At 46.7% G+C, this 24,711-nt stretch overlaps 1 protein-coding gene across 4 annotated transcripts in view; it reads right to left on the bottom strand.

The window, feature by feature from the left end:
* TMC7 (transmembrane channel like 7) overlaps positions 1-22,556 on the bottom strand; it is a 52,570-nt gene extending 30,014 nt beyond the window's left edge. For all 4 annotated transcript variants that reach the window (XR_002829112.1, XM_023753425.1, XM_006088193.3 and 1 more), the window contains exons 1-4: positions 22,417-22,556; positions 5,583-5,826; positions 4,299-4,447; positions 921-1,088 (exon numbers count right to left, since the gene is read on the bottom strand). Coding sequence is in view for 3 of the 4 variants with exons in the window: in XM_023753425.1 (XP_023609193.1) it covers positions 921-1,088; positions 4,299-4,447; positions 5,583-5,826; positions 22,417-22,483 (628 nt within the window). In the remaining variant the exon portion in view is untranslated. The remainder of the gene's footprint in view (positions 1-920; positions 1,089-4,298; positions 4,448-5,582; positions 5,827-22,416) is intronic.
* Positions 22,557-24,711: the final 2,155 nt, after the last annotated feature.

The raw sequence follows: 24,711 nt of genomic DNA on the forward strand, positions 1-24,711 counted from the left end.
AGCAGTAATATTTATCTGTAAAATGGACTTATGCGAAAATGAGAATGTAGTATTGGCATACAGTAGGCACTCAATATGGGTGCCACCGCCCTGAACTAAGTCTGGGTTTCCACATTATCCTCCTTTTATTTTGAAGTGTAATAGAATTAAGACAGAAACAAACATGAGGAGGAATGTTTAGGGCCACAGAAGTGATTCTAGAGGAGGGTTCTTCTAGGGAAAGGAGTTCCATGATCTGAGAAGCATGAGGCTCCAATTCCAGCCCCAGCACAAAACCTGGTCACAGAACCTAATCAAATGTCTGTAGAATGACTGAAACTCGCCCCATTTGAATAAACAAAGTGCCCAGAAGATCTGACCTACGTTAAGAATTCAAAAAAACACCCCACACAGGTCCAGCACTTGCCAGTGGCACATGATTGGCGTTTAATAAATGGCAGCCCCGAGCATCGCCATTGTCAGAGACGAAAGCCTTAATTGTACCAAAACTTGTACCCGAATGTTCACAGCAGCACTATTGTACGCTTGCTAAATATTCCACTTTCCGACCCTGCGGTTCTCCTCCCACATGCCTTGATGAACTCGGGAGTGGCTGAGCGACTTGCTTTGGCTAATGAGATGTGGCAGAAATGACATGTGTCATCGTCAGGCAGACGCTTTAGGAGTCAGCACATCTGTCATGGCTCCAGCATGAAGACAACACGGAAAAAAGCCACCACCAAACAGTGGTGGACATGTACTGTGAGCAAGAAAGAAACCTTTGTGGATATCAGGTGCAGAGAGTCACGGGGTCATTTGTTTCTGTGGCATAACCTGGCCCATCTTGACTACGGTAACCGAGATTAAGATTATAAAGATTTCTAAAGAAGCAGGCATTGTAACCAGACAGCACTCCAGGGAAAACCAGGCCGTGGACTCACCTATGTCTTTGGCTGGGATGAGCACGAAGCTGCTGTTGGTGATCTTGTATTCGGTGAGCAATATTGGGAGCAAAACCAACATAAAGATGATCAGAAATATCACCAAATTCAGCAACACCAGAAATCGCAAGAAGGAGAAATAGGACTGAATCCCAGTGCCAAATTTCCCTGGAAAAAAAGAAATCATTGAGCAGGAATACTGACCCACTGCCCACTGTAGATTTAATCAGCCACACTAGGCTGGAGTTGGAGGAATCCTGGTGGAGGGGATGGAGAAAGAAACATTTTATTTTTTCTACTGTTGGCGTTAAGGTTCTACTTCTAATGGTTTAAACTTTGACTTGTAAATGTACATTCAATCATAACTAACTATTTGAGAATGGTGTACGGGAGGACTCAATAGTTATCTTTTCTCACATAAAAATCTAGTTCACTTCTGCACCATTTATTGAAAGACTAAACTTTCCCCCAATGAATTGCAGTAGTGCTTCGGTAATTGACTGTAATGTAAGAAGCCATTTCTGAATTCTCTATTGTATTCTATTGGTCTATTTCTCCATCCTTGCAACAATACCAGGTTAATTATTTTAGATAAGTATAATAATACTTGACATATAGTGCTATAAGTCTCAGCTTTATTCTTCCTCAGGTCTGCTTGATCCTCTGCATTTCTATATAAATTTTAGAATCAGCGTGTTAATTTTCATATGGATACATATACACAAAATATTCTGAGATTCTGATTGGGATTACATGAAATATGCATGGGTCAATTTGAGGACAAGTGACATGTTTACAATATTAAATCTCTGATCCATGAACATGAGATATTTAGGTTCTTTAATTTCAATGCTGTACATTTTTATGTGCAGGATGATTCATATCTTTATATGAATATATATATATATTCATATTCCTATTCCTAGGTGTTCAATTTATTTTATGCTCCTGTAAATTGGATCATTTTTAAATATTCATTTTCTAAGTGTTTGTTGCTGGTATATAGAAATACAATTGACTTTATATAGAGATCTTGTATGTAGCAACTTTACTTGTTTTTAAAAAAAGGCATTTGCTCAGGCGGTGTGGTCCAGTGGTTGAGCGTTAACCTATGAACCAAGAGGCCACAGTTCAATTCCTGGTCAGGGCACATACCAGGTTGCAGGCTCGAACCCCAGTAGGGGGCATGCAGGAGGCAGCCAATCAGTGATTCTCTCTCATCATTGATATTTCTATCTCTCCCTCTCCCTTCTTCTGAAATCAATTAAAAAATGTTTTTAAAAAGGCATTTTGTTTCTGTCTTTCCACTTCCTATGCCTTTCCCTCCATGGTTGTACATGGGCTAGAACTTCCAGGATGATGCAGATTTGAATCAGTGATAATCAGCACCCTTTTCTCATTCTCAATCTTAGGGGAAGCTTTCAATATTTCACCATTAAGTATGATGCTTGCTGCAGAATTTCTGTAGTTGTACTTAGCAGATTAAGAAAGTTCACATCTATCTCTTATTTGCTAAGAATGAGAATTGGTGGGATAAGCATATAATTTTTCTCCTTATTCTGTTAAGAATTACATTCATTGTTTTTTTTTTTTAAGAAAAAAATAAACTTTCCACCACATAATGATTAAATTATTAAGGACAGTCAGAAAGCACTTGAAGAGTGAGGGTGTCTGCTTGTTCTTTGTGGGGGCAAAGAACTTAACTTTGAGACAGAAGATATAAGAGACCCATAATCTTTGCTTCTCTCTAAACCCAGCAACCCTGCCAGAGCAAGGAGCTTGACTATCACACCTTTACTTCCTGCCAGATGAGTACCTAGCAAGCCAAGAAATCACAGGAATGGAGCATTGAAGAGAAAATCAAGGCCCCTGTTCCCCAGGGAAAAACTACCCTCCAATACACAAGCCACTTTTTGAATGAAAATCTCCGGAAAGGCCACCACTTAACAAGAGAGACGTGGTGGATAAAACCTTAGCCTCTGAAGTTGACTGCCTGGGTTCAAATTCTGTGTCTGCCTTCTCCTAGCCAGTGAACTTGTACAAGTATTTTAACTTCTCTGAGCCATGCATGTGATAATCTGTATGGAAGGATCTTGTGAGAGCTAAAGTGAAATAATATGAGTAAATGTTTACACAAAGCCTGGTTCAGAGGAAAGGCTCAATAAAGATTAGTTTTTATTACTAAATGTTACTCCAAACATGATGTTCACTTAGCTTTCAAAAATGAATGGTTCAAGTGAAACTCCTTAGAAATATGTTTACATTCTCTCAATAAAACCAAAAGTAGTTCTTTGAAGAGATTACCAATGGCATTTTACAGGTCTTGTAATAGTAATAATGGGAACAATAATTTCCTCCATTTCTCCTACATCACTCCTTACAAATTTTACAAAATTTCCATTCCAGTAGTTTTGAGGAGATGCTTGCAAATCATTTTGCTTTATGGTAGAAACTATGTAATCCTAGAAAGTATTTTCCCCTCTTGCTCTGCTATGTCAACCAAATGTTGAAATGTTTTTTTCTTCTAATTTTACTAGTATACTTTGGCACAACTTCCAATTTTTGTACACTTGCTATAGAAGGAATTGTGTGTCCCCCTCCAATTCATAGGTTGGAGCCCTAACCCCCAATGTGATGGTATTTGGAGGTGGGGCCTCTGGGAGATAATGAGGTTCCGATGAGGTCATGAGGGTGGGGCCCTCATGATGGGATTAGTGCCCATATAAGAAGAGGCACCGGTTGGAGTCTTCTCTTTCTCCCGCTCCTTAACCCTCCCTCCTGGAGTGTGCACAAAAAGAGGTCATGTGAGAAGGTGACCTGATCTTGAACTTGCAGTCTCAGAACTATAAAAAAATGAATGTCTGTAGTCCAAGCTCCCTAATCTATGTTACTTTGTCATGGCAGCCCGAGCTGCCTAATGCAATCCTGCACCCCACTGTCACTATTATGGGAAAGAAGGGATTATAAGTATCTCCAGGGTCATGGGTATCTGTGGCTGTATGGAGAAGCCTAATGAACTTCATCTCAGAATAATGTTTTAAATGCACAAAATACAAACAAAACCAAATTTGTGATGGAATAACACATGGGCATCTTCATTGGCACATTAAATAATAAGGTCTAGTGGTAGGTCTGAAATTTCACAGTAGGGATGAGCATAAATGGTTTCCCAAGTTAGCTACAATTGGAAGGAATAGGAAACTATCTGTGACTTTCCTGGTGACAAAAACACAGGCTCTGCTAATCCTAACGGGGGTGTTGCTCACATTCATCATGGAAGGAAATGCCAGATTTCAGCTAAACGTCCATGAAAACGAAGCCGAATTTCCCCCCAGGCACAACTGTGGAGGAGCAGGTGCAGAGTGTGGGGTGTGGTACCTCCTATGCTGCGAATGTCGTCCCGCCACAGCTCCAGGTGGGTCGTCATCTCGCGAGCTTTCTCTATGAACCTCTTCCAAGACTTGCTGCTATACCGTTTCCACTGGTCCCACTCAGATAAATACTTCATTTGGGTCTCCTGAATGTCCCTGCGTTAAAAAACGAGCGTGACAATGACTATGGCACCACTGACAAGCCTTAGCATCATATAAAACCCCAGCAGAGAGCATGTGGAAACCCTGGAGCCCTCAGACATTGCTGGTGGGAATGTAAAATGGTGTGGCCACTAGGGAAAGCAGAGTGGCCATTCCTTGAAAAGTTAAACCTAGAATTAACATTTGACCCAGTAATTCTACTCCTAGGTAGATATCCCCAAAGGACGAAAAGCAGGGTCTCAAACCAAAACTTGTACCCGAATGTTCACAGCAGCACTATTCACAATAGTCAAAAGGTAGAAATAAACCAAATGTCTATCAACAGATGAATATATAAACAAAATGAGCTATATCTACACAATGGAATATTATTTAGCCATAAAAAAAGAAGGAAGTGCTGATGCATGCTACAACATGGATGAATCTTAGAAACATTATATTCTGGGCTGGCCTTGTGATCTGTTCAGACCACAGAATGCAGCAGAAGTGATGCTGTGCCAGTTCTAAGCACCGGCTCCCAGAAGACTTGCAGGATTCTGCTCTTCTCTTGGATTCCAGCTGCTGCCATTCGAACCTGCTGCAGGATGAGACCATTCCAGACCAGCCTACAGCCAGCAGAGCCTGAGCCTCGATGGGCAGAGCCACCTCTCTGACCACAGCTGGCCACAGATACATAGTGAGCCCAAATGGAACTAGAAGAATTGCCCAGCGCCAACTTGTAGACTTGAGAAATTGTTGTTTTAAGCTACAAAGTTGTGGGGTGACTTACTACGCAGCACAGCTAACTGGTGCACACGTACTCCATACTCTTTCACTTTACATTGGCTGGATGCAGATAATAGTTCAGCTTTGGGAGGGCTGCAGAGCCACAAGATGGAAAGAACCTGGTCCCTAAATGACTGCAAAGTCCTCCATTGACCTGACCCAGGACTTTTATGTGAGCAAGAAAAACATTTCTAAAAGGCTGACCTTTGACATGTTTGGGTATCTTTGTCACAGCAGCTTAGCTTACCCTAAGTAATAGTTTTGATTATGTGAGCTCTTGAGGAAATAAATGCATGCCATGCATAAAACGCACATCTGCCCCAAAACCTACATCAGATGCCTTCCAGGTGGCTACTGAACGAACCTTAGTCTCCGCTTCTCAGAGATGTTCAGTGCATACTTTCGAATGGATTGGCTATTGAGGTTTTCAGCGATTCCTTCCTCCAGTTGGGAGCTGTAAGAGTCTGTCGGCTTCAGCAAAGTGCCACTTTGCTTGTCTCGGGAGGGGATGTTGGTCCTCTTGCGTGCAATGGACCGGTAGCTTGGCAATTCTTGGAGGAAATTCACAGGTGGAGAGGAAAAGAAACTGGAGTCCAAAGAGAGGTTCTCTGGGTAGGAAAGAAGAAAAGCATCATTCACTTCCAGTGAGCCAACAAACAAAAGTTGTGTAGGAGACTTGGACCTCCGAGACCGTAACGAAACCTTGCAGACAGCCACTAGCCTGGGCCACCGACAAAAGCGTTTGTATCTTAATTCGTTTATTTACCAGGATGGTGCTCAGGACAATGAAATCATCTGCAAATGGGTTCCCTTTCCACAGATGTGTTTGCAAATATGCTTTAGGTTACATGACATCTGAGTGCTAGAGTTTGGCTGTGACCACCAGCTAAATGGGTGACCTTGGACAGTTATCTAAATCTCTGTTGTTCATTTGTCAAATGGGGCTAGTACATTTGCCTCAATTATCCTCACACAGTGTAGGGTAGAATGATGTATGGAATAAAACATGAAAAGGATAAAGTGCCTTGCAGAGTAATAACAATAATGTTTACAGAACAATTTCTATGAACTAGGCACTGTGTTAGCTTCACACACACTCATGGGATTGGGACTGGCCCTATGATCTGCTTGGACCAAGAGTATGCAGTGGAGAAGATGCGGTGCCAGTTCTAAGCTTGCGAACTTCTGCTGCTCTCTGGACCCCAGCTACTGCCATGTGAACCAGCTGAGCAAACCTGCTAGACTACAGTGGTTCTCAACCTTCTGGCCCTTTAAATACAGCTCCTCATGTTGTGACCCAACCATAAAATTATTTTCGTTGCTACTTCATAACTGTAGTGTTGCTACTGTTATGAATCGTAATGTAAATATCTGATATGCAGGATGGTCTTAGGCGACCCCTGTGAAAGGGTCGTTCGACCGCCAAAGGGGTCTCGACCCACAGGTTGAGAACCGCTGTGCTAGAGGATGAGACGATGTGGATCACGGATGATCACCCTGCTGAGACAACCCAGACCGGCCTACAGCCAGGATGCCCAGCAGACCACAGACACTCCAAGTACTGGGGATGGGTTTATTATTATCCCCATGTTATAGGTGAGAAAATAAAGTCATTGATGGGTTCCCCAGCCCCTTGCCCATGCAAAGTCCTGCATGATCTGACTCCTGCCTGCCTCTCCAGCTCCTCAGGCTCTTTGCCCTCCAACCACCCATTTTTAAAAGTCATTCTAATACCAAAATGTGTTTCCTCCTCCTCAGAGTCTTTGCATATGCTGTTCCCTCTGCCTAGAAAGAACCTGCCCACCTCTTTAACCTCTTAGCTCCTACTCAAGTGTCAGTTCCTCAGGACACTGTCCACTTCACTGCACTATCACAGGTGCCCTGTTACACATCTTCCCACACTGGGGACCTATTTATTTGGGTGACTGTGTGAGTATGTCTGTCTCCCCCAGTGGACCCAGGACCTAGCACCACCCTTGGCTCAGTGTAGGAGTTCATAAATACCCATTGGGTAGATGGATGAGGGATGGTATTCCTAGATCGCCTGTGTTTAGAGAGGCTGTGAGTAGGGGTGCTGGAAACAGAACCAGGTCTGCCTGGCTCAAAAATCTATGTTTGCTCAACTACATCAGGCAACGGCTGGAGGTCAAGCTTTGCTGTGCCTTGTGCAGTGATCTAAGAAGGGAAATTTTCCTGTTAAAGGTGAGAGACACCACCTTCAAGATGGGTTTTACGCCTGATCCGATTTTAATTGTGGGAAGACCACTGTGAGTGGAGAAGACAAGACACAGGGAGAGAAAAATAGGAGGCAGCCATAATTAACTAAGTAATTAACCCTACAGGCAGCAAAGCTTCTACTAGTATGGCTCAATGTTAGATGCTAAATTGCTTGGGTTTGAATCCTGGCTCTGTCAATTATAGCTGTGTGTCGTTGGGAAAGTTATTTAACCTCTCTGAGCTTCAAACTTTAATACACATTCATTCAACTTTAATACACACTCAGTCAACAAATATATCTACCATGTGTCAAATCTGGAGCTAGAGCTACCACAGAGAACAAAGCCCTATTCATGTGACACTTATATTCTGAGGTGGGGGCAAGGGAAATCAGACAATAAATAGGCGATACATATTAATCCAAGAGGTGATACGTGGAAGAAAACCAGAGTGGGTTAGGGCAGAGGTGCACTGTTTTTGATAAGATGGGGTCAGGTATGGTCTCTCTATTAAGGTGGCATTTCAGCTGAGGCTGAATGGAGGGAGGGTGTGAACTAGGTGGGTATTTGGGGAAGAGCATCCCGGAAGAGGAGAAGAGCAAGTGCAAAGGCCCTGGGGCAGGGATGTGCATGGCATGTTTGAAGAAGAGCACAGAGGCCTTTTTGGCTGGAGAAAAGTAAATAAATAGAAAAGTACTTGAACAGAACTAAAGTTTCATTGGTGGCCCCGAGGAGCCACACCAGCCCTTCGTTGCCCCCACCTCTTGAATCTGGGCTGAATCTTTGGTTAAGGATGCAACAGAAGTGATCCTCTGCCAGTTGTGGACCCAAGCCTTAAAGGAGCCTGAAGCTTCCACTTCTGCACTCGGGTGAGCCTGGCGCTGCTGTGTGAGCAGTCAGGCTAAGCTGCTGGGACGACACATGGGAAGGAAGAGGCTCCAGCCTCGGAGGAGGAAACCCAGGTGCCGGGCTGAGGACCCCCGCAGGCTATGACAACCGGTCCCCAGGCCCCCGCGTCCTCCTCGCCAGGCACCGCCACGGGTGTGAAGAGGCCACCTGGACTCGGCCCCAGCAGACGGGACACGCAGCAGAGCAGCCACACTCTGCTGATTTCCTGGTGCACAACATCGGCAGGAACAATCAAATGGCTTTCGTCATCATGTTTGGAGCAGTTTATTAGCAGCAACAGGTAACTGGGACAGGGAGATGGGAAAAGCCGGGGTCAGAGAGGTGGTGGGGCCAAACCAAGTCATGCTGCGATCCTTGGATGTGACAGACGGGAAGCCACTGAGGGCTCTGGGTAGAAGCGTGTCATAATCTGACTAATTTTAAAGGATCACTTTGGGCCCTAGCCAGTTTGGCTAAGTGGCTAGAGCGTGGGCCTTCGGACTGAAGGGTCCCAGGTTCGAGTCCGATCAAGGGCACATGCCCGGGTTTCAGGCTCCATCCCCAGTAGGCGTGCAGGAGGCAGCCAATCAATGCTTCTCTCTCATCATTAATGTTTCTATCTCTCTCTCCCTCTCCCTTCCTCTCTAAAGTCAATAATAATAAAAAAATAAAATAAAAAAAGGAAGCCCTGGGTGGTTTGGTTCAGTGGATGGAGCGTCGGCTTGCAGACTGAAGGGTCCCTGGTTCGATTCCTATCAAGGGCACGTGCCCAGGTTGCAGGCTCGATCCCCAGTGGGGGGTGTGCAGGAGACAGCCGGTCAGTGATTCTTTCTCATCATTGATGTTTCTATCTCTCTCTCCCTCCTCCTTCCTCTCTAAAATCAATAAAAATATTTTTTTTTTAAAAAAAGGAAAACTTTGGAGGCTGCAAAGCTAAAGACAGGGCCCACTTATAAGCATTAAAGGTGATCATATAGATAGAAGCGCTCAGTCCAGTGCCCGGCAAGCAGTGGACTCCATAAATGTCCATGTAGATAACAGGACAAGGGGCCGAGGGAGGGCGAGGGCGGTGGGAAGGGGTACAGCCAAGGCCTCGCTCTGAGTGGGAGTCTGACGGGTCAGAGCTGTCATCTTCGCCTCCCTGATGGGCCTGTGAGACACAATGGAGCAGCTGTCCCGCTGCAGATGACACACAGCCACGTGTCTGGAGCCCGGCCAGTCACCGAGTGCAAGCCTGCCAGTCTCCCTCAACCTCCCACTTCCCCGCCCAGCACACCCTGGGATCTGTCACACTTCCAGTTCGTACCGGTGGCCTCCTAAAGCCAGTCAGGAGCGTGGCAGGTGGGTCCTCGAGGCGAGAGGGTCCAAGTCCAGGCTGGAGGCTCCTCCTCCCTCTGGACAGCAACAAAGAGCTGTTATGAACCACAAACAAAGGCCTTTACATATGGAGCAGCACCGACCGACTGACTATTCAGCAGCTGTGGGGTCAGGGACCGAGCACTGGAGCTGGAGCCGGAGCTGGCTTGTCAGCCAGTAGCCAGGCCAAACCAGGCAAGAAAATGAGCGTCTCTGAATCGTATGTTCCTCATCTCCGGAACTGGGGCTGTGACCCCATGGACCTCATCGGTGTGACCGTGAGGACAGAGTTACAGCCTAGGATACACTGAGCACTTACTGTAATGGGCTATTCGCGGTACTCAATACGTGTCTCCACACTTAATGCTCTGAACTACCCTTTGATCCCATTTTGCAGATGGAGAAACTGAGGCTCGGAGAGGTCACGTGGCCTTTCCCATTCACACAGCTGTTAATATTGGAACTAGGCCCCAATCACAGGTTTGTCAGATGCCAAAGCTGGGGTCTTCACCATGAAATGATCCAATGGGCCATGGATTTGAAAGTTTTTCTTAATCACTACAATGCCATACCGATTAATGACTTGATTGTTCTTGCAAACGTTCCACAGGAAAGATACGTCCTATTTACATTTCATAATGACCGTTCCTGGTGGAAAACGATTATTTTCAAAATGGCCACCATTGAAGAGGAATGATTTTTTCCTTTTCAGACATTCTTGGGAAGTTCTTGATCTTCAAATAAAATTTAAAAAATCACAACCATACCTTTGAACACAGGCATCGTTATTTTTATAACTATGTTCCGCCTCCTCTCGCTCTCACATAGGACCACACTTTTCAAAGCCTGACAGCACCTGCTCTCTCACGCCAACCTGCAGAGGCAGGCAGCGCAGGGCCCTGGCTTTGCAGCGGGGAGGCTGGGCCCAGAGAGCTGGCAGCCCGCCCAAGGCTCTGATGCCCAGCAGACTCCTGGCTCCACCGCTTCTTGCAGAGACAGGCACGTCACCTCTCGGAGCCTCGGTTTTCTCGTCCCCGGAAATAAGAAGAATGTGTCATTACAGTTACTGTCCGATGTTCTCCTGAGTTGGTCCGGCTGAAAGTGTCATCCGTGTGGCCACTTAAGTCCTGGGGTCAGTGTGTGGGCTGTTTGTTGACCATTTGCACAGGGGTGGAAGGAGGGACATATTTCAGATGTTGAGGTGCCTCCATCTAGGAATATATAGAATCTGTTTGCCATCGAAGCCAGATTTCAGCAATTAGATGATCAGTGAGGTGGGCAGGTGAGTGGGTAATTGCAGGAGGGTTGCGGACAGGGACAGGCATAAGGACTTTTTGTGGTGTTTTGTATTCTTCCAGGTTAAGGACAAAGTTAGTCTCTCCGAGGCTTACAGGACAGTCTTGCTCATAGAAGGGCCTCCATCGGAAGAATGAATAAATGAACGAATGGACAGATGCAGGCACATCTGGAGAGCATCTTTAGGTCCCAACTCTTCTTCACAGCTCTTTCCACAGGACGCCAAATCCCCCCAACGGGCACGAACACTCCCAGGATGTGGGCACAGGCCGACTGTGAGCTGAATGGTACTAACATCGCCACCAGCCTCCCTCAGATGCTTGCCAAGAACTGAGCCCAACCATATTTGGTGCTGGGTTCACTTCAGGGATTTTCTTCCCACTCGCAGAATCATGGAAACTCTGGATAAGATGGGACCTTCTGGGTCACCCAGTCCTGGCCTCTCGCCAGCTGCCGTGGGAATTAGTTTGGTTGCATGGAGCCCCTCTGGGCAGGGACTCTGAGCTGGGCGCTGCGACGCTGAGAGGATGAAGGTTTGCAGACTGGCTTCCTGCCTCCCTAAGCGCCAGCCCATCGCACACACCCCTGCCATTACTCCATCCCCTGCCCTAATTGTTTTCCTGTGTTGTGTCTGGTCTTCTCCCTCCCCCATTATTCTATAATCGCTAAGAGGCCAGGGACCCCATCTCTCTCCTTCACCACTGAATGAATGAATCATGAATGAATGAATTTGGTGCTGGGGATACAGGCAACATTGGATCATCCACAGACAGACCAAAGTAGAGGCACCAAAATGTGAGAAAAAAATATTTAAGGAACTTAAACTTTTAACATTATTCTTTTCTATATGGATGATATTTTTCACAATTTAAAAAAAAATTAAAGTTGGGGGGGAAAGCTGGCAAAAAATATTGAGATGTTGACCATATATTACATTTTTCCTATTTTAGGTGCTTTCCACAAACCAACCCAATCAGGAACATGCTTTGCTGTTATTGCTCAGAGATAATCAAATGGCACATGCTCACCCGGTTTTGGTATTACTACCAAAGGAATGTGGACATCAATTTCAGAACTTTCTGGACTTCTTCATACTTATATTCTATGGTTTGACATTGGTTTTATTTTGAATGCAAACCAGAGGTGGGGTCCCTGATTAATTTGTGCTCACAGCCACCAAAGGGTCTTAACCAGGGGCTCACAGACCAGGAAATCTAGTTAAAGCTGCTGACATCTCCACCAAGTGCTCAAAAACCTCCGAGGCCAGAGACTCATCACTGCTCTACCCCTGGAAAGGCCACCCACTCATCCACCTGTTCATTCACTCACATACTCGAAAGCATTTACTGAGCAACTGCTATGTGCCATGCACTGTCCTAGGACTGGAACACAGCCCTGAATGTGACTCACAAATTCCCCAGCCTTTAATGGGACTTATATTCTAGCTAGAGGAGGCAGACAGTAAACAAGCAAGAACAATATATTTCAGGTAATATGTAGAGAAAAATAAGTCAAGGGTGGGTTTGAGCAAAGCTTAAAGGGAGAGAAAGAACCGCATAGCTAGGTGGAAGAGCAGGTGCAAAGGCCCTGGGGCAGGACCATGCCCAGCCAGTTTGAGGAACGGGACTGGAGAAGAGTTAGCACAGAGGAAGGTATTAAGGTAGGAGTCAAGGCCACCAGGGCCTATGGGCCAAAGTGAGACTATGGCAGAGGAATGACATGATCTAACTCAGACTTACCAGGATCTCTCAGCCAGCCCTGTGGCTATTTCTGTCCTTGGGCTGAGCAGTTTGGCATGGCTACGCACCATTCCAGGGCATCGTGTGTCAGGCTGCACTGTCCCTCTGCAATGGTAGAAATGTTCTATATCTGCACTAATATGGTGAGTATTAGCCATGCGTGGCTACTGAGCAATAAAAACATGGCTGGTGAGACTGAGGAAACTGCTATGTGAATTTCTAATTTGATCAGACTTCATTAAATTTACTTTCCCATAGCCACACATGTATTGAACAATGTAGAGGGGCCTCATTCACAGGAGCCCAGAGCCTAGTCTGAGAGGGGAGAAGCCAGGAGCGCTGGGAGCCTCCTCTACCTGCCAGACTTCAGAACTTCAGGGCTGGGCGGGCCTGCATGAATCATGGCACCTGGCGGCTGGCACCAGGGTGGGGCCCGGGGACAGGCCGGGTCCAAGGCCTTATAAACCATGAGCAAGCAGCCTACGGGAGCAGTGACTAACGGGGTAATCAGAGCCATGCTGGGCCCAGGACCCAGGTCTCCTGGTTTTCAAGCCCGTGGAGCATCCCGTGGGCTGTCAGTGAAGCAGTGACTTTGATTCAATCTGTTTGAGGAGGTAACCTCACCTGGTGGTTAAAAGCACAGCCTCCGGAGTCCGCTGCCACCCGGCTGCCCTGGCAAGTTTCTTAACCACCCCGAGCCCTGTTTCCCACGTGTTAAATAGGGATGGTAGTTTCCACCTGCACAGCCATCCTCAGGGTTAAACAGCTATGCTGAATAAAGTGCTTAGAAAAAAGCCTTTTTTTGTGAAGGGCCAGATAGTAAATACTCCTTACCACATGGTCTTTGTCACAACTGCTCAACTCGGACGTTGTAGTAGGAAAGCTACCTAAGTCATAAATAAATGGGAACAACTGTGTTCTAATAAAATTTTATTTGTAAATATAGGTGGTGGCCTGGATTTGGCCTGTGGGTTGTGCTTTGCAGACCTCTGGCTGAGAGCAGTGCCTGGAACACTGTGCTATACATGGGTAGTTATTGACTGATGAACTGACTTGATTTATTATGAGCCTTGAGAAAGAAGATACCTACTAAAGATGACTCCTGGTGGCTAACTGGGCTCAAATTAAAATAAATAATACAACAAAACAGAGCCCAGCAGCCATTTCTACACAGGGGTCTCTCGTGCAAACTGCACCTCAAGGAGAAGCCTGCTCTGAACTACCTGCCTCTGCACTGAACTGCCTGCCTGCACTGTGTTCCTGCCACCTGAGCCAGCCCTTATCAAGGAGTTCATGGAATCTTAGTTCAACCAAAAGGACTGAGGCTTTCCCCATCCAATTGGAGATGTGTGGCTCCAGCCAAGCAGAGAGCCTCTATTCTGACCAGTCAGGACAGTGCCTTTTGGACCAATCAAACATCGAGGATTTAGAGTCCTCATTTGCAAGAGAACAGACGAATCAGGGACCAGGGGTGGGGACTTCTAAGCCAGCTCCCCTCTGGCTCTGAGAGCACATTTTCCCTTTCCACTGAAGACAAAAGGGTGGGTTTCCCTGGCTGAGCTAAAGCACTGAAGATACCTCACTGGAGCAGAGCTGAGGAGACCAGCACAGCCAGAACAGACCAAAGCACAGTGGAGCAGACCAGCACAGAGCAAAGCAGACCAGCAAGGAGCAGAGCAGATGGGGTCTGGCCTCAGGCCCACCTGGTCCTAGGACTGCCTCACAACCGCGCTATTTTCACAGCTGTGCTGTATCACAATTGAGCTCTTCCACTGAATAAAGTTTCCTTCTTCACCGCACCCCAAACAGAGGATTCCTGTTGGTGTTGAATTGGTGCCAATGACCACCGGATGACATATTTACTGCTGAACTTAATGAACATGGAGAATTGTATCTGCAGCGGGGGATCTTCTTGCTATGGACCAAGCTACTCCCTATGTGGCTGGTTTATCCTCCTTGGCCAGGATCTCTCCAAAAGAGATTTTCCTGCGGGTGACATTCATGACAACTAGTATTTACCATGTGCCATGATTATGCCAAACTCTGCATGCTTACCTCCTGTGACCCTCAAAATGACTTCATGTATCACTGATTCTGCAATATGGAAAGTTCGGAGAAGACAAGAACTTTGCACAGGTTGAGCTAAGGTCTGAACCCTCAGGGCAAAGATGCCAGCAAGCCTTCCTCCCTCTGACACCCCTGGTGATCAGCATGGGGCCTGGCCCATGACAGGTGCTCAAATAAACATTTGTCAGGTGAATACATGGACACGCTGGCTCTCGTTCACACCATAATGTCCTTCTGTTTCAGGGGCTTGTCACGTACCTTTTCAGAGCCTGTTTCCACAGGGATAAAAGGGACAACTAACACCTACTTCATGGAGTTGCTGTAAGGAATTCAAGCAAGTTACGTATTTGAAACCAAAATCAAACAGATGACCCGGGCTTAGCGGAGCCTCAGGAACTGGTTCCTGCTTGCCTGACCTCATGCCATCCCCTCCTCTAAGCGCCAGCTGGGAGCCTCCTCCAACACACCAAGGTCATTCCCACTCCAACCTTTTGCTCTTCCTGTGCCCTTTGAACACCCTTTCACCCGCACTTCAGAGCGTCACCTGCACCGACTCCTTGACATCCTTAGCCTGGGCTCCGAAGTCCCCTCCCAGAGAGGCCTTCCGGACCACCCACCTAGGCAGGTCCCCCCTCCTCCCTAGGCCATCACCTGGTTATTTCCTTCTCAGCAGTTCTGGTGAACTGTAACTACCCGATTTTTGTCTTTACCTGTTCAGTGTTCTCCCTGCTTCGTGAAAGCATGTCCCTGGCCTGCCTCTTTCACCACTAGGCCCCACGCCTGGAGCATGCTTAAGGTTCAAGGTCAGTTCCCTTCCTCCTCCTCCTGCTGGGTGGAGGGGAAGGCCCCACAGAAGCTCTGGGTGGGTCCCGCACCCAAACAATGCTCCTTTAAAAAGCAACCAGACTACAACAAAGGTTACAACACTGAAAAGTCATTTCCCCCTTTTATCCCTCTAAATTCTCCACTTCCTAAAAGAAACAAACACACACCAAAAGCCACTGGGGGCCTCTGGGCCTAATCTGGGCCTGAGTTGCTGGGCAGAATTCAGCCTCTTACAGACTGGGGGGGGGGGGGGGGGGGCGTGCAATCTCCAGCTGTTCCAGACCTGCAGAAGATCCCAACCTCTGGGACACCTGTAAGGGTGATGAGTGACCCGGATGAATGGGCTTAGCAGATAAACACTGCAGGTTGAATGGTTACTTCAATTTTAATACACTCTGTTGGAATAAAACAGCCCAAAGAATAGTTGTTTAACTCTATAAATATCTAATAGCATACCTCCAGAAAGTACAGGCACACAGCACATGCAGTCATAAATCTTATAACGTTAGAGCTAAGAAGGCCCGAATAATGATAATGCCAACAGCGACCATTCAAGTGCACAGAACCGGTGTGGTGCTAGATTCCTGACATGCTTATCTCCGTCTATCCTCTTGGTGACCCTAGCAGAGCGGGATGATTATCTCTGCTTTACAGATTAGAAAACTGAGGCTCAGAGGGGCAACAGGACTTGCTCAAGGTCACACAGCTGATAACTGGCCAAGTCAGCGTTCACACCTAAGCCAGGCGGTTCCATAAAAACTACCACCAGAGGTTCTCTTCATTTATCTTTAAAAAACAAAAAAGTTCCACCTCCCCTCACAGGAGTCTAATGGGCCTGTTTAGTTTTATCCCTTCACCCTCTAGGGCAGTGGTTCTCAACCTGTGGGTCACGACCCCTTTGGGGGTCGAATGACCCTTTCACAGGGGTCACCTAAGACCATTGGAAAACACATATATAATTACATATTGTTTTTGTGATTAATCACTATGCTTTAATTATGTTCAATTTGTAACAATGAAATTGGGGGTCACCACAACATGAGGAACTGTATTAAAGGGTCGCGGCATTAGGAAGGTTGAGAACCGCTGCTCTAGGGGTTCCCTGCTTCAGAGGCCCAGACATCTGGCAAGTGGGGTCAATCCAAACAGTCCCAGCAGGGCCCGCCAGGTCCCCTCCTAAGAGCAGTGCCCTTGAGGAGGAGAGAGGAGTGGTCAGTGGCCCTGGAGCCATCACATGGGTTTTAATTCTGTCCAGCCCCCACCTCGTGGTGATCTGATCATCTTGGATGAGTCACTTTGGTTTGCCCACTAAACAATGAGATAATGGTCACAGTCACTCCCCATAGAAGTGTCAGGAGTCTCTGAGCTTGGCTCTTTCCTCAAAAGAGTTAAATACAGAGCCAGGCCTTTGTGGTTCAGGTGGGTGAGTGTCAACCCATAAACCAAGAGGTCACTGGTTCATTCCGGGTCAAGGGCACACACCTGGATGAGTCACTTTGGTTCACCCACTAAACAATGAGATAATGGTCACAGTCACTCCCCACAGAAGTGTCAGGAGTCTCTGAGCTTGGCCCGTCCTCAAAAGAGTTAAATACAGAGCCAGGCCTTTGTGGTTCAGTGGGTGAGTGTCAACCCATAAACCAAGAGGTCACTGGTTCAATTCCCGGTCAGGGCACACGCCTGGGTTTTGGGCTTGATCTCCAGTAGGGGGCATTCAGGAGGCAGCCAATCGATGATGTTTCTTTCTCATCGATGTTTCTATCTTTCTATCCCTTTCCCTTCCTATCTCTCTAAAAATCAATTTAAAAATATATTTTTTAAAAGTTAAACACAGAATTACCATATCATCTAGCAATTCTACTCCAGGGTATATGTCCCAAATAACTGGAAACAGGTGTTAAAGCAGAAACCTGTGCATAAATGTTCACAGCGGCATTTTCCCCAACAGCCAAAAGGTAGAAACAATCCAAATGTACATCAATGGGTGAATGGATAAACTGTGCTATATCCACACAATGGAATAGTATTCAGCCAGAAAATGGAATCAAGTACAGTACCAATACATGCTACAACAGGGATGGAGCTCACAAACATCCTTATTGCCCTGGCCAGTGTTGTTCAGTGGGTTGAAGTGTTGTCCCATACACCAAAAGCTTGTGGGTTCGATCCCTGGTGGGGGTGCATGCAAGAGACAACTGATAAACGTTTCTCTTTCACATAGATGTTTCTTTCTCCCTCCCTTTCAATTTTAAAAAATACTTATTTTAAGTGAAAAAAACAACCACCATAAAAGGTCACATATTCCATGATTCCATTTATATGAAACTAGAGGCCCAGTGCACAAAATTCGTGCATGGGGGGGTGTCCCTCAGCCCGGCCTGTACCCTCTCCAATCTGGGACCCCTTGGGGGATGTCTGACTGGGGCAACGGGCTCAGAAGAGGAAGTAACTTGCTCAAGGTCACAAGGCATTTTTTTTTCAGCAACAATACCATGTCTGGGCCAGAAAAGTGATCTCTGGATAGAAGGCTGATGAGTAGAATTCTCACCATTAAGACTTTCTTTAATACACAATCTTTATTGTTTTCATGACTTGGAAATCCGTATAATATAGGCATCAGGGGGCAGTCACCAAGGCAACCAGAGCTGCAAGGTTGTCCACAGAGAACTTTGTATCACTGGCCACGATTCCACCTGGCCACAGACAGGGCTTATAAGAGGCTAAGTCGGTGTCTTAACCCAGCGGTTCTCAACCTGTGGGTCTCGACCCCTTTGGTGGTCGAAGGACCCTTTCACAGGGGTCGCCTAAGACCATCCTGCATATCAGATATTTACATTACGATTCATAACAGTAGCAACATTACAGTTATGAAGTAGCAACGAAAATAATTTTATGGTTGGGTCACAACATGAGGAACTGTATTTAAAGGGCCAGAAGGTTGAGAACCACTGTCTTAACCCCACCCCTACTCTTAAGAACAAAACAACTCAAGAGAATTGAGAATACAGTTCAATGGATACTTTGAAAGGGCGAGGCCAGGGTCTGTGTGGATTACAGAGAAGGGACACAGAGTATAGCCTGTGGGAGGAGAGGTAATCAGGGAAGACTTCCAGAGGGAAGTGATAGCAGATGGAAAGAAGAGATGAGCAGTATGCCTTATAAAGAAGCATGGTAATGGCCCCCGGGGGAGAGGGAACAGAAGGAGCTTCTCAGTCTCAAGAAGTAACATGCAAGTGTCAGGGGGGATATGGGAGCTAAGACAGGGACCAAACCACAAAGGGCATCCCTCAACTAATATTTACTGAAGGCCCACTGTGCACCAAATACTGTGCTAAGCATGCGGATGCAATGGGGAGCCAAACAGGCCCAGCCCCTGCCCTCCTGGAGTTTATCATCTAGTAGGGGAGGCAGAGATATTAATTAACAACAGTTAACACTCCCATGGCAGCCAGTCTCCAGGATGGGCCCCAAGGATGCATCCTCTCCCCAATATCCTGACACTCATAACTTTATATAGGCTCCTTCCACACTGAACGGGGCCAATAAAATATTGCAGAGCCAGGCCAGGGTGGCTCAGTGGTTGAGCACCGACCTATGAAACAGGAGGTCACGGTTCGATTCCCAGTCAAGGCACATGCCCGGGTTGTGGGCTCAATCCCTAGTGTGGGGCATGCAGGAGGCAGCCAATGATTCTCTCTCACCATTGATGTTTCTATCTCTCTCCCTCCCCCTTCCACTCTGTAATCAGTTAAAATATATTTTTAAGCCGAAACCAGTTTGGCTCAGTGGATAGGGCGTCGGCCTGTGGACTGAAGGGTCCCGGGTTCGATTCCAGTCAAGGGCATGTACCTGGGTTGCGGGTATGTGCAGGAGGCAGCTTATCGATGTTTCTCTCTCATCGATGTTTCTAACTTTCTATCTCTCTCCCTTCCTCTCTCTGTAAAAAATCAATAAAATATATTTAAAAATATATATATATATATATATATTTAAATATTGCAGAAATACCACTGTGATTTCTGACACCAGATCATAAAGGCATTACAGCTTTTGCTTTGCTCTCTCTTAGATCGTCTGCTCTGGGGAAGCCAGCTGCCAGGTCACGATGACACTCAGCAGCCCCCTGGGAGGTCCATGTGGAAAGGAACTGAGGCCTCCTGCCAACAGCCAATGTGAGTTCACCATCTGTGTGAGCAAGTAATCTCGGGAGGGATCTTCCAGCCACAGGCAAGCCTTCAGATGACACCATGACTGAAACCTCATGAGAGACCACAGCCAGAACCACCTAGACAAGTCGTTCCCAAAGTTCTGACCATCAGAAATTGTAAGAGAATGAGTATCACTGTTCTAAGCCACTAAGTTTTGGGGTGATTTGTAACACAGCATAGATAATGAATACAAACATTAAGTTCTTTGTATAAATCAACTCTCTTAATCCTTATAACACCCTGAAGTGGGTACTATTCTTATCTCCACTTAATACATAAGGAAACTAAGACACCAAGCAATTAAGTGCCTTGTCCAAAGGCAAATCCAGGAAATGGGAAAATGAGGATTTGTATCTGGGTATCGGAGTCTAGACTTACCATCACTACAGTGTAGCTGTGGTTCCCTGCTTGCCTCTCTCCTCCCCGCCTTCCCTCCCTTCTTTCATTTATTTGTCACAATTTAGCATCTACTATGTGCCAGACACTGTTCTAGGTCCTCAGGGAACAAGACAAAGCCCCTGCTTTGCATGGCACCCATATTCTAGAAGAAGAGACAACTAACAAAAAAAGTAAACAATCAAACTAGATGACTTCAGATGGTGATAAATGCTTTGAAGGAATAAGCAAGGTCATGGGTCAGGGAAAGCGAGCTGGGGTACTTCTTCAGACAAGATGACCCTAGTGGTCCACCTCTCTGAAATATTTGAGCAGACCTGACAGGAGGTGGAGGAAGGGGAGGCTGACATACAAAGAACAAAGAGAAATGTAGTTGAGGCAAAGAGAACAGCAGATGCAAAGGCCCTGAGGCAGAAACCACCCTGATATGCTGAAGGAATTGGAAGGCAGCCAGTGAAGCAGACCGGGTCAAGGGTGATGAAGGCCTGGAGAGGAGGCTGGGCCTTGTTGGCTACCAGAGAAAAGCCTGGCCTTTACACTCAGAGCAATGGGAAGCTACCTGAAAGTTTAATTACGAAGGGGAGTGGTGTGATCGATCACTTAGATACAGGGGTGGGGAACCTTTTTTCTGCCAACGGCCATTCGGATATTTATAACATCATTCACGGGCCATACAAAATTATCAACCTAAAAATTAGCCTGCTATATTTGCTCAAACATTTAATTAACTCACCCTTATTGCCTTGGCAGGGCCAGACCAAATGATTCCTCTGGCCTTATACAGCCCCAGGGGCCAGAAACTCCCCACCCCTGATAGAGGAGGCACAAGCTACATTCCATAAACCAGATCCCCAGTGTTTCCTGCCCACCTCCAGTTGTACTCCCATGATGCCCATATAACGGATAACCCTTTACAAAGTGTTACAAAGTTATAAACAAGTCCCTTCTGAGCCTTCCACCCATGCTAGTGGGTACAAGGTCAAACATATCATCTGTCCAAGGTCTGGGGGAGACTTTAGAAGGGCCAGTTATACTCATAAAAAGATGCTTAGAGTCCCCTTAAACACCCAAGAAAGATCCAAAAAAGATGAATCTCACACCTTCTGTATAGGAAACCATGGCATCTTAAATGTGATTGATTGTGCTAAAATAAGAGGAAGATAAATAGAAACCAACTAAAATAATCCTTGAATGGCCGTTATTGAAAGGTTAAAGCTGATGCCGCAGGATGAATAATGAGCTAAAAAAAAAAAAAATTACCATCAAGCCCAGTCTGAGTTCTGATTCCTGAGCAAGTTCCCAGGGTTTGGGGCCCTTCTGGATGTCTTTTCTTTTTCTTCTTCTAAACGTTGAGAACAATCCAGTCATAAGGGCCCAGATCTACACTCATGTTTTACTGTAAATCCTTGCAACAAAACCACTCTTCTCAAATTGAATTAGCGAAAGCACTGCAGATAAAACTCAGAATACAGTCTTGTGTTTTGTTAAGGGAAAATTTAAGATACAAATGCTACAAGGAAGCCTGCCTGGGTGCTGGCAACTTTTCTATCTTGACTGGGTGGTGGTTGTCCATGATTTTGTAAAAGTTCACAGAGCAAGACACAACTTTCTCCCAAGGGAAAAAACAACCACATTATCATGCTTGCTTGGTTACCATTTATTGTGCTTTCTCTGTACCAGGCACTGTGCTAGGCACTTCCCACGTTTTTCTCTCAGCTATAACCCCACCAGCATCCTATTCCCACTTGACTGCTTAAGAATCTGGGGCTCAGAGAAGGCAAACCACTTAGCAAAGATCACACAGCAATAAACAGCTGAGGCAGAACTCGGTTCCAAGTTCATCTCATTGTAAACCCTGAACTGTTTGGGGGCTGGCGTCTCCTACCAGAATGTTAGAACTGGTGGGGATCGCAAAATCTTTTCATTTAACCGATAAGGCTGTTTGGAGACTAGCCCAGGATCCCTCCGCCAGCAACGGGAAGACAACGCCACCTCGCTCTGGACTCCCAATGTCGTGCTCTGGTGGGGTAGGCGCCCTCTTAACTGGGTGAGGATGGGTCAGAGGAGGGAGAACGGGAATAAGAAAGACCGCTTCCCTCCCCCTCCCCCCAAAGACTGGGAGGGAGGGAGGAGGCTGGCTCTCGCCAAGTTCCAGGCACCTCGCCGCGTGCCCTCCGACCACTAGGAGCACCGTCCCGCCGCCCTACCTGGATGGACGAAGGGCTGCCTCCTGGGCCTGCCGGGCGGGAGCGCACTGGCACTGGACTCGCTCATGGCTGCGCTCACGCCGCGCCCCGAAGAGGCCGCCGGAGACCCGCTCCGGCCGCCGCCGCCGCCGCCGCCACCACCTCCCGGCCTTCCCTCCCGGAGCCGGGATTCCAGGTTCCGGCGTGGACGTCACAGAGGCCGGGGCGGGGCGCGGAGGCCGCTCTTCCCACGCCCGCCCCGCGCTGGACCACTCAGGGGCGCGCGCGCGCCGGGATGTGTCCGCAGGGGGTCGTGTGATGCAAACCCCGTGTCGCGTCCGGCTCGGGGATGGGGGCCTTGGCTGGAGATCCGAGACTGCTCCATCCAGTGGCCTGATACGGGGCGACCTCCCAGATGTCTCACTAAAAACTTTACAAGTATAATAAAAATAACCAACCTGTAAACAAGTGTTCCTATAAGTTACCATTTGGGCACAAACGGGGGTGGGGGGCAAGGATATAGTTGGACATGTTTGTAAACGCATAAGGTGTCTCTGGAGTGGGGAGCTGCACGGCTGGGTGAGAAAGGTGTCAGAGAGGGTTCTCCCTCTGTGCCGTGTTTGTCAAATTTTACACCGTGTCCACGTTTCATTTCTGCCTGTATACATCTATTCGTGGACAGTTTAAAACATAGAATTACAAGGAATTGCCAAATTTAAAAAGTTACGGGGAAGTGCCCTCTGCAGGAGAACTCCAACTAATATATATGGGTATGTGGATATTTCAAGGAGGTGGAGCATAATTCCCCGCCCCCCGCCCCCCCTTTTAGTGTGAGCTACACAAGTGACTTCCTTCCAAAGAGGGCCGTATGGAAAGGAGAGGGTGGGGCACACAAGCCACTGTGCCTGGATAACACCCGCCCAACACTCAGGCCGACAATCAAGATCAACATCTACAGTCCTAAGCCATGTTGATGGGAGGCGCTCTTAATGTGAAGTCATGAGAATGACCCTTTACCTAGGGGGGCCTTTCTCACCAGTAGATGTGGGCCGTTCTTTGGGAAAATAACCCGTCTAATCATAAGAAAAACATCAGACAAACCCTAATGGAGGGACGTCCTACAAGGTATTGATGAGCTCCACGAGGCTGTCAAAGTCATCAAAAACAAGGAAAGGCTGAGAACCGCCCCTGCCCAGGGGAGCCTATGGAGACATGCCCACCTAAAGGTAACGTGCTCACCAGGGTGGGAATGTGGAACAGGAAAAAGCAACAAGTAAAGTGCTTTACAAATCAAGCGTGGACTTCAGATAATAGCCATGCGTGGGTATTGGTTCATCTATTGTGAGAAATGTACCATGCTGATGTAAGATAGTCATAAGCAGAGAAACTGGGTCTGAGGTGTATGGAAACCCTTTGTACTCTTCTCAAAATTTTTCTGTAACTCTAAAACTATTCCAGAATAGAAAAACTGATTTTTTTTAAAGTAATTGTCTGGCTCAAAAGAAAGACTCTTTTTATTGTATTAAGGGTAGGGTCACTGGTTTCCAATCGGAACTTCGTTTCCAATTATTGCCCTAGTGAGCTGGACCACGTGCCTCTGTTTTCTCACCGATGGCATATACTACTCGATCCTGAGCTGCGGAGAGTAATCACCTGCAGGGCCTGGGCAGAGCATCTAATCTGGACACCAACCCCACGCTTACATAAAAGAAAATCCAAAGATATAAATGTAAATAGTAAAACCATGGAAGTACTAACATCAACATAATAAGAGGGTTGTTTTTTTAAGTATCAGAGAGGGGAAGGTTTTATTAAATTTGACTCAAACCCAGCAGCCAAAAAAGCATGATCACTTCAACTACATAAAAACTTTAAATAATGACATTTGTACCAGGATAGTCCTTGCAATGTTATTTATAATAGCAAAAAAGTGGGAGCAACCTAAATCTCCATGGAAAGGAGGTTTGTTCGATCAATTTTGACACATACGTCCAGCTGTTATATAGCTCTATGTGTAGATATAAAGAAAGTTCTACGTGCATGTCAGTGAAAAAAGCAAGGTGCAGAAGTGTAGTAGGTAAGCTATGATTTGGGGAAGGAAAAAACAAGAATATGTATGTGTTTGAAAATGCATAGTATATCGCTGGACAACAGTGGGAGTATTACTATTGTCCTCACCAGAGCTGCCTCCTGCCCCTTGATCCAGCCCATAGCTCCGGAAGGGGCTGGATGGAACCCGTTTTCTTTACAAATGGAGGACAGAATGGGGTGGATGTGGTGGGGACTGGTCAGTGACCCTAGAAAGAAGGCTCAGAA

This window comes from Myotis lucifugus, unplaced genomic scaffold, assembly GCF_000147115.1.
Source record: "Myotis lucifugus unplaced genomic scaffold, Myoluc2.0 scaffold_45, whole genome shotgun sequence".
Taxonomy (NCBI): domain Eukaryota; kingdom Metazoa; phylum Chordata; class Mammalia; order Chiroptera; family Vespertilionidae; genus Myotis; species Myotis lucifugus.